Raw genomic sequence first — 16,103 nt, forward strand, 5'->3', positions numbered from 1 at the left:
AGACAGTTACAATAAATGAAAACACACTAGTTTGACATGAGTATAATAATATTGGGAAATAGGCAGACAGAATACAGTAGTGGTGATAATAACAGAGAGATACTGATGTACAGAACTGCATAATCAAAAGACTTGATAATTTATACTTACTTGGCTAACAGCTGAGGGACTTGCACAGTGCTTCCTATAGCATGCTAACATGTGAGCTGTCTGACTGATCAACACATCACGCACTGTCTTAAGGGGATGATGCAGAATTGCTTTGTAAGCTGAGATGACAAAAGACAGTAAAAGGTTTTAGGGAGGGTTGCAAATACTAGCATTCCATAATTTAAAGGTACATTTCTGCTGGGAATGTGAAGAATGAGCTGCAATACCAAGTGAATCCACTAGATGTCATAGCATTCTTACAGAAAGACCAGCACTTGATCCAGAGCAATGGCTATTTATTATATGCATTCTCTGCTATTCAAAAATGGAATAAGACATTTGAGAACAATTGAATGCTGCATATCAATTTCTGTGTTCCATTCCCTTGTACATTTTACATTAATAACTGCCTTTTTGAAAATCGTGTGCTCGTGTCTGAGAAGTTCTCCCGAGTGTGGTTCACTTTCACATGTAGATATGGTTGGAAATTATTCACTGCCCAACAGCAGAGCTTGGACTGAAAAGTTTAAGAGTTACCTGATTTAGCAAAGAAGTTTATGAGGGCGTCTGTCTCACAGCTCTTGTATAGATCTGCAAGTTGTGAACTGCAGCTGAGGCTAATGTTGTGAACTAATAGGCGTCTTTGTCCGCTTATGGTTGTGTATAGGACAGCACACTGGATAACAAAAGAGAAAAATAATTATTTAACATACACACATATTTTTACTTCATCACATTTTTAATGTGTGCAATAAATACAGTCAAATAGAACCTTCCTAATTTCACAGTCACTTTGTTCAGTGAAATCTCTACAGTCACTTTTCCAAATTTCCACTGAGCTGAGCCTAAAAAACAAAAGTGCATTAGCTCACACTTGTAAAATGATTAAAGTTGGGTAGGCCCATTGGGAAAGTTTAAAATACAGCTCCAGCCACAACTATTTTTGTTTTGGAAAAAGTAATGAGGGGTTAGGATCCGTTTAGAATTTTTTGGGCTTTTTGTTCCCTCATTATAGAGATCTACCCTCAATGTTTGTGCCGGTGATCTTTTTTTTTTTTACCTTTCCAGAGGTTAGGTGAACTGAAGGGAAACCTAAAATACTCTGGTTGTCACTAGAATGCCAAGGTGAAAGCAGTTCTAACCATTCCTCATTCTTTACTAGACAAAAGATTTGTTTAGGGTTCATAATTATTTAAAGTAAGTGTACCTCTGTGGTGCAATCTTAGGGGATCTGCAAATGCATAAAAGCTGCAGTAAATTTAGATTTTTTTTAAATAAATCAAAGCCACTGAGCAGGCTATGAAAACATGAACAATGATTTCCATCCAATCTAAAGGGAATTGCAAGAGTAGTTTAGTGACTTCTCTTTGCCATCTATTGTTGAGCTTAGCTGACCTAAGTACAACATGGACCTGCTACATATATGGTGTATACACTGACATCGTTGGACACAGAAAAGAAACAGAAGATGCATTAACATATGTTACATAGTTTATAAATTAAAAAAAAAAAAAAAGACAGGTCCATCTAGTTCAACCTTTGTGCGTGTATGTGTGTGAGATTTTTAATCTCCAATAATTCCCATAACCTTGTATACACTGCTTCCTGAAGAAGACATCTAAAGGTGTTTTGAAGTTGTTGACACTCTAGTGCCACTACCTGAGGGAGGGCGTTCCACACATTTTACTGCTCTAACAGTAAAGAACCCTTTCTTAAACCACCTTTCTTCTAACCTCAGTTTGTGGCAATGTGTCCCCTTCAGGGATCTTAGAGTAAAGCCCCGCACACACGGGTCGAATACCGGCCGACTTTGGCTGGTTCATTAAAAATTGGTCCGTTTGTAAAGCACTCAGTTTCTGTTGGATGAGCATGCTGGAAAACCAGCAGCCAATCTACTCCCTATCAGCGCTCTCAGCCAAAGCCAGAGAACACTGATCGGAGTGTTCTAGCAGGGGGGCAGGGGGCATCTCTCTGTCAGAACAGCTCAGCAGAGGAGATCGGTGTACTAACTTCGAATAGTTAGTACAGTGGCTCCGACTGGAGTTGACAGTTTTTTTCATTCAACCCAGCAAAAAAAAATGAATAGTGTGGCTTTTGCAGTATAATACAGCTACTGAAGTCACGTTTGCTACATTTGTACATTGTAATTATATTCCATCTTAAAGGGATTTTAAAGGCAGAAGGTTTTTTTTTATCTTAATGCATTCTATGCCTTCTGTGTTCTGTGTTCAGCAGCCCCCCTCAGCCCCCCTAATACCAGTCTTTATCCAGCGATGTTGCAGGGTGCCTAAGCTGCCTGGGACTCCCCTCCTCATTGACTGAGACAGAAGGCATGTTTGGCTCCCGCTACTGTCAATCAAAATCATTCAGTCAGTCAGGAGAGAGAAGGGGAGGGGCCAGGTTGCAACTCCATGTCTGAATGGACACAGGGAGCTGTGACTTGGCTCGGGTACCCCCATAGCAAGCTATTTACTGTGGTGGTACCCAACAGAAGGGAGAGGCCAGGATCACAGAAGAGGGACCCTAGAAGAGGAGGATCCGGGCTGCTCTGTGAAAAACCAACTGCACAGAGCAGGTAAGTATAACATGTTTGTTATTTAAAAAAAATCGAGACTTTACAATCACTTTAAATGCCTCTTACCAATATGAATAACTGTAATCTGAGGTCCCCCCATGCCCCTTAATAATTTTGATGCCCTTCACTGAACTCTTTCTAAATCAACATCTTTCTTGAGGATTGGTGACTAAAAATTAACTACGTATTCAAGATGGGCCGAACATTTTAGCACCCTAGTGCATAACTTTACATTTCTCAGTTTTTAACTCTACAGTAGCTGCCCAATCCCCCCCCCCCCCTACTTTATCAAGGTCTTCCTGTAAAGGTTTGTTGCATCCAGTGCCAGATTTATTTCCCTTCATAATTTAGAAGTAGATAAAGGAGTTGGAGTCCACTTCTGATCCTGAATGATACTTTATCAATAAATTGGCAAGCAATTCAGAGCATTCACAAAATCAGCAAAGGGCTAACAAATTTCAGCGGAAGCCTTAATCACAGCTACCTTGCTGAAGGAAACTCTGTTCCTTCTAAACATAGCCGCATGCACAGGAGAGCAACACTTCAGCTGCAAATCCCAGAAATAATTGTAGGTTATACAACCCTTCTGAGTAGAAACCAAAACTTAGGTACAGCAATATATCGATGAAACAAACCAAGAAAAAAACTATATTTCAAACTCTTGTAGAAAAAACAGTATCCAAGTGTAAAACAACATTACATATTCAACCAAAAATCCACAAATGTAAGGCAAATTAAAAAAATTAAAGAAAAAAAAAAGAGGAAAAAAGAAGGAGAAAAAGGAGAGAGAATGGAGAAAGGAAAAAACAGGAATGAGGAGAGAGAGTTTAAAAAGAGATTATTTGGAGGGTGCACAAAACAATAATATCATAACTCTGACAGAAACAGGGGACAAAAGTGAGAGTGACCCCACCACTATTTAAAAAAGGCTCAAATCCCGATAACAGTTCAAGTCCTTGGGGGCCCTGGAGCGAAGTTTGCATATCCACTACACCTCTCGCTCCAGGTGCCTTCCCTCACCTCTACTTCCCAAGGTGACCTTTCAAATGCCTGCAAACCAAAAGGATCACATACACTATATTACCAAAAGTATTGGGACACCTGCCTTTACACGCACATGAACTTTAATGGCATCCCAGTCTTAGTTTGTAGGGTTCAATATGGAGTTGGCCCACCCTTTGCATCTATAACAGCTTCAACTCTTCTGGGAAGGCTGTCCCCAAGGTTTAGGAGTGGGTCTATGGGAATGTTTGATCATTCTTCCAGAAGCGCACTTGTGAGGTCAGGCACTGATTAATTTGTCCCAAAGGTGTTCTATCGGGTTGAGGTCAGGACTCTATGCAGGCCAGTCAAGTTCCTCCGACCCAAACTCACTCATTTATGTCTTTATGGACCTTGCTTTGTGGACTGGTGAATAGTCATGTTGGAACAGAAAGGGCCATCCCAAACTGTTCCCACTACAGTATATGGTTCTCATATCCAGATTGATTGTGCACCATATATATTGTAAATTACAAAGTTTGCAAGCAGTGAGATAAACTACATTACAAGTGTTGCAATTAATATATTGTTTCAAAGCAAAAGTCTGTCCAGTAACTGCAGACCTCACTTTTGCAATACTTGCATGTTTTAATCCACATTTGTAAAAACCATCACTGATAAACAATTCATTTTCACTTTATTATCACCTATGTAAGGGCTTGGAGATAACATTCCTAGGATTGATGCCCTTCTACTAAAGAATAGGCACCCATTCTGCAATACCTGTTGTAATGTTTTTTCACCAAACAGGATGGATATATTAGTTTTTATAATATCCACAATTTCTGTGTATCTGTGAATTCCACTTTGTAAATGGTGACAAAAATATCCTTTTCTTTTTCCTACATACCTGGTTCTATGCAGTTCATTTCTATCCGATTGCCCCGTAGAGGAGAGCGGGCTGTGTCTGTGTCTGCTCTGCATAGCATAGTGGACACAGACCTGTCATCAGCCTGTTCAGCGGGGATTAGCGGAGACATCCCCCGTTGAGCAGGCAGGTTGTACTCCATGTGAAAGGAGCCTAAGGCTTCGGCAGAAACACAGCAGCTGATTTTATGGATTCTCTGGATTGCTTGCCCTTTTACTGATGAAGTATGAATCCGTATCAGAAGCAGACTCTAGCTCCTTTAGCTATTTACAGTTGTGGAGGAGTGCAGGCACCTGGGCTGCTTAGGACTGACATTCCAGGAGTTTATGCTGGAGTGGAGGTCAATTTTCTGTGGTGGTTTGGATATAGCAATGAAATTGCACTCCCTTTTCCAACCTCAATATCTTTAATACATAAACTGAACAGCCCTGGCTCAAAGAGAACACTGGGGCACACCACTCACAATTTTAGACTTTGGGGTTGATTTACTAAAATTGGAGCACTCAGAATCTCGTGCAGCTGTGCATGATGGCCAATCAGCTTCTAACTTCAGCTTGTTCATTTAAGCTTTGGCAACAAAACCTGGAAGCTGATTGGTTTCTAAGCAGAGCTGCACCAGATGATGCAAGCTCCAGTTTTAGTACATTATTATTATTGATATTATTATTATGATTATATTACACGATTTATAGATGATTCTCCCCTTTGTGTGACGAGGAGGTTCCATGAAGGACATCTCAAATTACCAGGAAGTAAAATGTAAACAATATTCTAAAGAGCTCACTAAAACCCTCAGATTAGAAATACCTGAATCAAAGCTCCTGTGTCTTCACTTAATTTGTCATCATGTTTAAACTCCACAGTTACGGCTTTGTCGGCATCAATGGCAGCCATTTCTACATCTGTGGTATTGTTCATATATATAGCACCAAAGAAATCCGTGGCTCTAAATCCTGCAAAGTAGCACACATAACAATCATGCGGTTGGCATTGTAATCAGTGCTCATTATTATCACATTCACTTTATAGCAAACTTTATTTAGGATTGTTAAAGAAAACATTATTCAAAAGAAAAGTGTAGAAAAGTAGGAAATGACTGCAATTGAGTCTCCAGCAGAGCGTCTCAGCAGTGATACATGAGCAACCTTTACCTGTAACAAAAGAATAATATCAGAAAATAACATTAACTGTGCGATACAAGTAAGGTGCACAGTCTGAGTAGAACAGAAAAGGCACATTTTACAGCAAAAGCCGATATAATCAGAAGAAGAAGAATTGGCTCAACACAGTGGTCCTCTAAAGTTAGAAGCCTTAACTGCTATTGCATTCGATAAGTTGATGTGTTGTGAGATAATGAGTAAAACTCTGAGACAGGAGCCTTGTAAGAAGGGAGATATTTAAAGTGTTTGAAAAGCTAAAATGTTTTCTTTACTTTAATACATTCCGTGCATTAAGTTAAAAGATGTTTAAGAACTTGCTGTGCCCAAACCCCCAAACCCTTACCTCCCTCCTGGATTGATCCAACACTGTGCTTGGCTGCAGTCTTTTCACTCTCCACACAGGGACTGACAGGCAGCAGCAGGATCCATTGGCTCCTGCTGCTGTCAGTCAAAATTCAGTGAGGAAGAAGCGCTGCGCTGTGTGTGTCATTAGATGCACACAGCCTGGCTTGGAAATGAGCATGCACGTCTGTCCCCATAGTAAATAGCTTCCTATGGTGGCGGACAGAGATGAAGAACTCCAGAAGAGGAGGTTTGAGGGCACATAGCAAGTAAGTATAACATGTTTGGTATTTTAGGGGAAAAAAGTCTTTAGGACCACCTTAAAGCGGAGTTCCGTGCACATACACATTTTTTAACTAAAAATACCCCCCTAATCCTAAGCTATCCTCTATTACCCTAACACTAACCCTACATTACAGGTCCCTACAGTTATAGAATAAAGATAAATACTTACCTTTAAAATTGATTGCAGAGTGCGGCCATCTCCGGTGTGGGCATCTGAAGCCATGGTGTCCCCCGCTGTGTCCTATTTCCGGGTTCCTGGCGACCCAGAATGCCGATCGCTATCTCGCGCATGCGCTGTAGATTGCGATCGGCAATCAGAGTAGCAGCCGGGGCCTTTCCCACTGCATCCTGGGATTGATGACGCTCATCTCCCAGGACGCAATGCAAAGGAGGAAGTGACGTCGGGGGCAGCGGCCGCACAGGGAGGAAGAGGAAGGAAGGTAAGTTTATTTTCATTAAAAACGAGGTAAGTGGAAAAAAAAAAAAAAATATTAACTATCCAATTCTTTTTCAGGTTTTTTTTGCTAACTGATGCTGCAAAATTTTTTTTTAGGGTGGAACTCCGCTTTAAAGTGTTTGTAAATTCACATTGTGACTTTACTGTTATGACCTCTGGATTATGCTGTCATTAACTACAGTGTATGTGTTTTTTTAAAATGACAATGCTAAATATCTTTTCTCACACCGCAGCTGTGCGGTCACATGATCCCCCTCCGTTCTCCTTCCCTGATCTATGAAGAGCAGCAGGAGGGGCTAAGATTCCTCTGTGATGTCAGCCAACCAGCAGAGGGAAGTCATGCACAGAGGCAGTGTGAGAAAATACCACCAAAAAAAGAAAGATTTTTTTTTGGGGAAAAAAATAACATAAATTTTATTTGGGAAGATGAGGGGGTAAATTTTCTGGAGGTCAAGTGGTAAAAAAAAAAAAAAAAGATAATATAGGTATAGAGAAAAAACAAAAAAAAAAGACAGGCGGATGCTCTTTTTTGGCACTGGCAGCATTTTTTAGGGACATTTTTCTGTTACAGCCCATCAGAACTGCACTGACACTTTTTATATATACCTTGAAGTGATTTTTCACATAAAAACCTTTAAAATCAAAACTAGGTAGAATAGCTTTATGATAATAACTGAATGATTATAGCATAAGGACATGGCTCACAGACTAATGTACTTTGTATATCATCTATATCAGGGATCCTCAAACTACGGCCCTCCAGCTGTTGCGAAACTACACGTCCCATGAGGCATTGTAAAACTCTGATATTCACAGACATGACTAGGCATGATGGGAATTGTAGTTTCTGAACAACTGGAGGGCCATAGTTTGAAGACCCCTGATATATGATGGATGCTCTATAGCAAGTGAGCAATCCCTTGTTTTTCCTACTGTCAAGATTAGCATTATTGATACAATTAACAGAATTATAAACTCTTTTAATTAACTGCAAGAAGTCATCACAATCAAAGTTCCAGAAGAAAATCACTGAAAAGTTTGATTTCACCTCTTGACTGATAGCGTGTTCGGTTGTAATTTTCATAATAATATACCTGTACTTGTACGGACTCTCATGATAGCATCAAATCCTATTCGTTTTTCAATATCTTTCTTGAGGTCATTGATAAATTGCTGGCCTTCTGTATGTACCTGAAAAAAAAAAAAAAAAGTACACTTTGTAACCAGTAGGTGGAGGCAAAGCACAACTCATTTCTCACACTTCAAGCCTACCATTGCACAATAGCTTACCCTGCAAAGCTTTGACCTTTCCCACCACCCAAATCAAAGTTTTTTTCTTTAACCATACAAGAACTGATTAATTATATTTGCTCATTAGGTAACTGTTTTCCCATACACAATGTATTTGCCTTTCATTTTTCAACATATCAAACCTTTATTTTCACCTAATTAAAATATTAATCCTGTCATTACTATATATCTGGGAGCTTTTCAGTTCATATGTATGTATACATGGTCTCTTTAACATTTACTGGGAAATAAAGCTACAAGTGCAGTTCTCATGAGATTTTCCCAGGATCTTAAACAGCTGGTATAGCCAAGTAGGCTGCGCTTTTTCTGTCCATATACTCCTACTTATGCCTTTCCTGTGCTTGTCACAAACCCAGGGGAGTAGCTAAACTTCTCAGAGCCCCAAAGCACAGTGCATGTGAGCAACACTTTATAAAGCATGAAAAGGTTATAACCAGTAAAACACTATAGTCATGATTTAGTTGTTGGAGCAAAACAGGCCCATTTGAATGAGGATCACAGCATGGCTCCTGGGGTCAAAGGTAAAGAAGTTCTAGCTCGTCTGTTATCTGCTACGTCTTGCACATACTTCTTGCACATGGTCTGTTATAAATGGCAGCACTGGTCTCCAAAGCGACCCCTGCTGCCAAAAACCAATGCTGTCTCTCACAGATCGATCTCCTTTCTAGGAGCATTGTGACACTGTGGAGGGAAAACTGCCCAACCACGGCTGCTCAGCAATGCCAACATGGATTTAAAAGGTATCGGGGGCTACATGCATTTAGTCCCTTGGTGGATAAAATAAAAGTGTACATATTTTTGTGAGATTTCTTCTTTTATGCAAAGCAATGATTTACCTGAAAATTGTTATACTTGTAGAGTGTGCCTCCTGTAAGCATTGTCACCAGGCCTACTGATGCCACATCAATGTAGTTGTTGGGGAACAGGAAAAGGTCTACACAGCACCCACTGGCCACACATTCCTTTGCCAGATTTTCATATGTATTGGACTGGGGTAGAAAGAGGTTCTGAAAGAGAAATAAAATCTTTGTCTATGAATACCGCATGTATAGGTGTGCGCAGCCTATTGCATTAGGATGTGCACCCAAAGCTCAAACACACATGCGCGTGTTATACACACACACACACAGAAACACACACACACGCATATAAATAAATGTAAACAACTATTTTAAAATGTATTAAAACATGGACCGTATCAGTAGAGCCGAAGACTGTCAGTAGGGCAGTGGATGGTGTCAGCAGAGCAGGGGATGATGTCAGTAGAGCAGAGATTGGTGTCAGTAGGGCAGTGGACGGTGTCAGTAGGGCAGTGGACGGTGTTAGTAGGGCAGTGGACAGTGTCAGTCGGGCAGTGGACAGTGTCAGAAGGGCAGTGGACGGTGTCAGTAGGGCAGTGGACGGTGTTAGTTGGGCAGAGGACAGTGTCAGTAGGGCAGTGGACGGTGTCAGCGGGGCAGGGGATGATGTCAGTAGAGCAGAGGTTGGTAGGGCAGTGAACGGTTTCAATACTTTTTTATTTTTATCATTTTATTTATTTTCTTTATTTTTTACAATTTTATTATTTTTTAATTTTTTACAATATTATTTTTTTTACAATTTTTCTTAGGAGCACCATTGGGGTGCTTTGGTGAAATATCATGCATCTAAACAGACCCCTGAATTCTTACTTTTAAGAGAGAGAAAGGGGCTGAGGACAGGAATTCATCAGTCCCTTTCTCTGCAGCCTCAGAGTAAATGAATGGGGAGTGCTCTTTGCTGAGTCGCAACCTGTTTATTCACAAACTGAAGCACAGTAAACACAGTTTACTATGCTTCAGTTAGGAATAAACATAGGAGGGATCGGTACTGATCACTTACTGTGTTCATTTAGAAAAATAAAAGGGGCCAAAAAAATGACATATTTATCAACCCCTACCCCCGCTCTCCATCCTGACACACCACCTGTGTGCCCACAGCAGCAGCTGGAGGGAGAGGAAAGGAGAGAAGCTGAAAACGCTGTAGGTAGCATGGGGTAGGGGTAGGGGGGCTCAGGCAGGAGGGGGAATCGGCATTGCACGAGATGATTAGGTTGTGCCCGGGCACATGTGGCACACCTCGTGTATACGCATATGACTGCATGCAAAATTGTGTTTACACTCCCCCGTTCAGGAACAGTTACTTTAAATTCTTCTATTACAAGGGATGAAATCTTGATTGAAAAGTAAACAGTGCATTGACCCATAAGTGGTCTCACAAAATGCAAAACATTGTGAAAAATCATACACTGTAAAGATAATGATAATATAAATCCTCAACATTTTCTAATAACAAAAAATAGGCCTTCCAGGTGAATCTTGGGCACTTGATGTCATCCGATTTCCTCCCCCAATTCTGTCCACCCAATCCAGGGGAATAACAAGTTAAGGTGAGATAGCTTGAAAACATCAAGTGCCTAAATTGCATCTGGAATTCCTAAGCAACGTCTCACAATTAAGTCCTGGAGAGCATAATTATTTAATATTTGTCTGGAGATCAGTAGTTGCAGACTGTTTTGGGCCAAAAGTGCTGCAGCTGAAAAGTTACTACCACATAAGCAGCAGAAATCTTCTCAGTATACAAACCTAATGTATAGAAACATACTACATTGTATACTGTATGTAAATAATAATGTTCCACAGCATATTTTCCTAATACTAATACAAGTATCAAATCTGCACTCTCTCTGCTCTGCCCCTCCACCGTTCACTGTAACGCCGGGCTGTGGAGGAGGCGGGAGTGGCTGGCTTAGTCTCCCAGCAGTTCATTAAGAGGCTGAACCAGCTGCCGGTCCAGGCATCTGGGTGGATCCAGACATTAAAGTTGGGAACGACCCAGAGCCTGGACCGGCTGAGTGACGTCAGCCAACAACAGACTTTAGCCCACTCTTTGCTGACAATAGGTTAGAGGAGAGTAGAACGAAGTGCACTCCTGTGACCCACAGGGGTAGTAGAGCCAAAAGAACGTTGGCTCTAATTCTTCTTTAACCTCCCTGGCGGTCTGATCATGTACAGATTTCTGTGCTAAAAGCGGTACATTGTTTTGCATGGAAATCTGTTGTTTTACATTTTAAAACTCCCCTGCGATCCCCCGCCCCCCTCCCCCACCGTCCTTCCGCTGTGTGCCCAGCCGATGCCAGCACCTGTCTTCCGATTCCCTTCCCTGCGAGCGTTGGGATGCAGAGGGGTGGAACCGGCAGCAATTTAAAAAATGTAAGTACACTAAATTACATGATACAAAGCTGTGATCCTAACGGATTACACTGTATCATGCCATTTCACCACAGGATTGCACCTGGTGACTTTTTCAGTGCCCTACCTGTGCTTTTCCAGTGCTTTGTGCCTGGAAAATTGAGAACGACCATGGCGTACAAAAAGCGTTCTTTTTGCGCAAAAGCGCTTGTAGACGAACTGGAAAACAGTGACAGCGAAACTGAGTTACTTGAAGAACTGAGCGATATCGATTCTTGGGAAAATTCATCATCAGGTATGGAAAGTGACGACAGCGATGATTCTGATGTCTCTTTTTGGCACATAGGCACGTAGCCTGCAGCTACAAACATCACCCCTGTACCGTTTTTTAGAGCTGATGGTCGGCTTTCTTGTAATAACAATTAAAGCGGCTAAGCAGCCACTTGGCTGTTATTACAAACATTCCGCCCGACCTGAACAAAGTGGGAATCAGCTTTGATTCGGGTCTCCGATATAGTAACCCGAAAGAGATGTCATGACATCACTTCCAGCTACTGGAGCCTTAAAGACGCCATATTTAGAAAAAAATTACAGTATTCAAAACAGCCAAAATGCGTTTTTTAAATGTTTTTAATTGCAGAGGAGGGGTTTGGGGACCCCTGATCCTTCCATAAAGAGTACCTGTCACTGCCTATTACTGTCACAAGGGATGTTTACATTCCTTGTGACAGCAATAAGCCCCCGTTCACACTGGGGCGACCTGTCAGGCGACCTGGTCGCCTGACAGGTCGCCGTAGGTCACCTGGCATAGAGAAGCTGTGGACCCGTTCTAATAGGAGCGACACAAGTCGCTCCGACTTAGAAAAAGGGTCCGGAGCTTCTTTGGGGCGACCTGGAGCGACCTGCATTGACTTCAATGTTATGAAGTCCGTGCCGGCCGCTCCGAGGTCGCGGTGCGAGCAGCGCGCCGCGACCTGTGAGGTCGCCCCGGGAAGTCGGATCGCCCCAGTGTGAACGGGGCCTAAAAGTGATCAAAAAAATTAAATGGACAGTGAAAAAATAAAAAAACTTTAACTGTGCAGAATATCGCTGCACCTAATATAGGCTATCGGCCAGAAAGGTGGCTGGAAAATCGGTATCGGTATCAGCCCTGAAAAATCGATATCAGATCGATCCCTAATATATATGGTCCATATATACACAAATATGGAGCTATATGAAACACAATGTGATTACATTATATAGTACTTTTTAATCGCAGAACATTTTATGAATTCTATTCTCACAGTACAATTTTTTAAGCACTCAGTGCCTGGTACATACCTTTTCCTTGTCTGTGTTAATCAGTCTTCTGTCATCTCTGTTCTTGAGTTTTCCTGGGGCTTCAGCGGTGGGAAGTGATGAATGGAAGATGAACAGCTTGCCTGCACATTCTGCTGCCTGTCATACCAAAGAAAGCATGACTGGTAAATTATTATGGACAAAACTAGAGATGTAAAGAGCTACAACTCCTACTGCTGCTATACAGAATTTCTTGTAAAATGACGAACAATGCAGCAATGTGATATTGTTTACTGGTATCCTGAGTGGTATGTTCACGTAGACGACAAAAGGAGGTTGTTAGTTTTTACACCTGCCAACTGCTGAACTTGAAGTACTGGGAGTACTGATGTCTCTCACATTTTCAAGTACATTAAAGAGTTGTGACAGTCTCAAAACGAAAAACTGCTGCTAAGCACGTTCTTCAGAAAAATTGGATATTTGCAAGAACTTACCGTAAAATCCTTTTCTCTGAGTCCTCTGACAGACACAGCTCTCAATGCTTCTTCACTAATGGGTAATGCGCCATCTACAGGCATAGACTAGGCAATGAAAAGTTTTCACTCGACACGCCTATAGGGGCTGTCCCTCATGACATTACCCCAGACACACTGTGCTCTAAAACCAGTTTCGTAGTAAGCAGTGAAAGAGGACACAACCAACTCCAAAATAGAGGGGCGGGAGCTGCATCTGTCAGAGGACTCAGAGAAAAGGATTTTACGGTAAGCTCTTAGAAAAATCAAATTTTCTCTTACGTCCTCTGACAGACGCAGCTCTCAATGCTTCTTCAATAATGGGACGTCCCAAAGCAGTGTAGGCATGAGTTGTGGGAAGAACGCAACCAAAAACTGTTAACGCCTTTCCAAGGCTAAAAACGTAGCCAACAGGGCAACAAAAAGCTCAACCAACACCAACAGGAGCTTTCCCCAAAACAAAACTTCAACCCCAAAAGAGAAACCACAGTCTCTTCGTCAATCATCAGCCTGCAAAAACCTTGCGGCCAAAGGAAGCATCCGAGGATGCCATGAAATCGATCTTGTAGAAAGTGTGTACAGACAACAAGGTCGCAGCTTTACACACCTGAGCCACAGATGCCTGATGGTGAAAAGTCCAAGAGGCACTCAGCGCTCTAGTAGAATACACCCTCACAGGGAAAGGAGGCACCTGACCCTTTAACGAATAGGCCTGAACAATAGTCTGTCTGATCCACTTTGATATGGTTGAAGCAGACGAAGCCGAAGCCTTACGAGGTCCCTCAGGAAGGACAAACAGAGAATCAGATGTCCGAAAGGACTCCGTGGCAGACAGGTAGACCCTGACTGCCCTGACCACATCCAGCGAATGCAAGGCAAATTCTTTGGGATGCTTGGGCTTAGCACAGAGCGAAGGTAAATCAATATCTTCATTGAGGTGGAAAGCTGACACCACCTTAGGGAGAAAAGATTGGTTAGGACGAAGAACAACCTTATCCCTATGAACGACCAGATAAGGCGAATGGCAGGTCAGAGCCACCAACTCAGACACCCTGCGAGCAGAAGTGATAGCCACCAAAAAGGCAACCTTCTGAGACAACAAAAGCAGAGACATTTCCCTGTTATTTTCAAAGGGAGGTTGTTGAAGAATGGACAAAATCAAATTCAGATCCCACGGAGGTGAAGGGGATTTTCTCGTGGAGTCAAATAACGTACCTCCTGAATAAAGGTGCCAATCGATGAATTAGTCGCCATGGGACGTTGGAAGTAAATGGCTAAGGCCGACACCTGACCTTTAACCATGCCTAAAGCCAAAAGTACCCTTTCTGCAAGAAGGCTAAAACCCTCGCCACCGAGAAGGAGTGAGGATGCAAGTTTTGCAACTCACGCCAGGCAATATACATCTTCCAAGTACGATGATAAATCTTCCTGGAAGTCACCTTCCTAGCTCTCAACAAGGTAGGAATCACAGAATCAGACAGACCCCTGTCTCTCAACACCTGGCCTTCGAAAGCCACGCCGTTAAAGCCAGCACCTGTAAAGCAGGATGGAAGATCGGTCCTTGAGACAGCAGATCCTCTCTCAGAGGCAGCTGCCAGGGAGGCTCGACGACCATCATTACCAGGTCTGCGAACCAAGACCGGTGAGGCCAGTCTGGGGCCACCAGAATCACCTGCACCTTCTCCACCGCCAACCTGCGGAGGAACCTCAACAACAGTTGTATCGGAGGGAAGGCATAAATCAGTCGATATCGGCTCCAAGGCACCACCAATGCGTCTGTGGCGTCGGCCAGAGGATCTCGAGGCCTGGCCACAAACCGCTCTACCTTTTTGTTTAGACGAGACGCAAACAGGACCACCTCTGGAGTTCCCCATCTGGCACACAGAAGGCGAAAAACCTCCGGATGCAGGGACCATTCCCCCTGATCCAGAACCTGACGACTCAGGTAATCCCCTTGCCAGTTCTCCACTCCTGGAATGTGAACTGCCGAGAGAGCCGGGACATGTGCCTCGGCCCAAGTCAGAATCTCGGCCACTTCCTTGTCTGCCCGGGCACTCTTGGTGCCCCCTTGGTGCCCCCTTGGTGATTGATGTAAGCCACAGCCGTGGCATTGTCGGATTGCACCCAAACCGGAAGACCACGTAGCCGCGGCGTCCAATGGAGCAGGCAGAGTTTGATCACCCTGAGCTCAAGGACATTTATCGGTAAAGACGATTCCTCCGGCGACCACCTTCCTTGGGCACAAAGGGCGCCCAGCACTCCACCCCAGCCTGTCAGGCTGGCATCTGTGGTGATCACCGTCCACAACAGCGGCAGAAACAACCTGCCCTGGCTCAGAGCCGGCGACTGAAGCCACCACGAGAGCTCCGACCTCATGAGACGGCCGCAAAACGGAGATACCGCTGATGACCCTCGTAAATAGGGATGTGCAGATACGCATCTTTTAAATAGATTGAGGCCAGAAAATCCCCTTGATTTAAAGACACCACCACCGATCGAATGGATTCCATCCGAAACTTCTGCACATGCACAAAGCGGTTCAGCGACTTGAGGTCCAGAATTAGAATCCAGATGATTACGCCCTGTGCAAAGAGATCCTGCACCACCGTTAGACCCTTGATTAACTCATCCAAGGAGTCACCAAACAGACATTCACCTAAAAAGAGAAGATCAGCTACAGCCTTCTTAGAAGTTTGGTCCGCCAACCAGCTCTTCAGCCACAAAATGCGGAGTATGGGGATCCCCACCGCAGACACTCTGGCAGCCAGAGGAGCCGTGTCCAGGGCTGCATCACACAGGTACACCATGGCCTGGGCCATCTGATCCGTGAGCTCAATTAGAGTTGGAGCAACCAACTCAGCGTTCAAGTGGCTCCTAAGCACCTTGACCCATTCTGTGACCGTCTGAGAAAC

The 16,103-nt window shown here is 43.2% G+C and overlaps 1 protein-coding gene across 3 annotated transcripts in view; it reads right to left on the reverse strand.

The window, feature by feature from the left end:
• SEC24D (SEC24 homolog D, COPII coat complex component) overlaps window positions 1-16,103 on the reverse strand; it is a 181,486-nt gene that overhangs the window by 18,808 nt on the left and 146,575 nt on the right. For all 3 annotated transcript variants that reach the window (XM_082243002.1, XM_082243001.1, XM_082243000.1), the window contains exons 14-19: window positions 12,722-12,838; window positions 9,026-9,196; window positions 7,973-8,069; window positions 5,442-5,587; window positions 688-826; window positions 151-269 (exon numbers count right to left, since the gene is read on the reverse strand). In XM_082243002.1, the coding sequence (XP_082099128.1) occupies window positions 151-269; window positions 688-826; window positions 5,442-5,587; window positions 7,973-8,069; window positions 9,026-9,196; window positions 12,722-12,838 (789 nt within the window). The remainder of the gene's footprint in view (window positions 1-150; window positions 270-687; window positions 827-5,441; window positions 5,588-7,972; window positions 8,070-9,025; window positions 9,197-12,721; window positions 12,839-16,103) is intronic.

Source organism: Pelophylax lessonae, assembly GCF_965119305.1.
Source record: "Pelophylax lessonae genome assembly, chromosome: 1".
NCBI classification, from domain to species: Eukaryota; Metazoa; Chordata; class Amphibia; order Anura; family Ranidae; genus Pelophylax; species Pelophylax lessonae.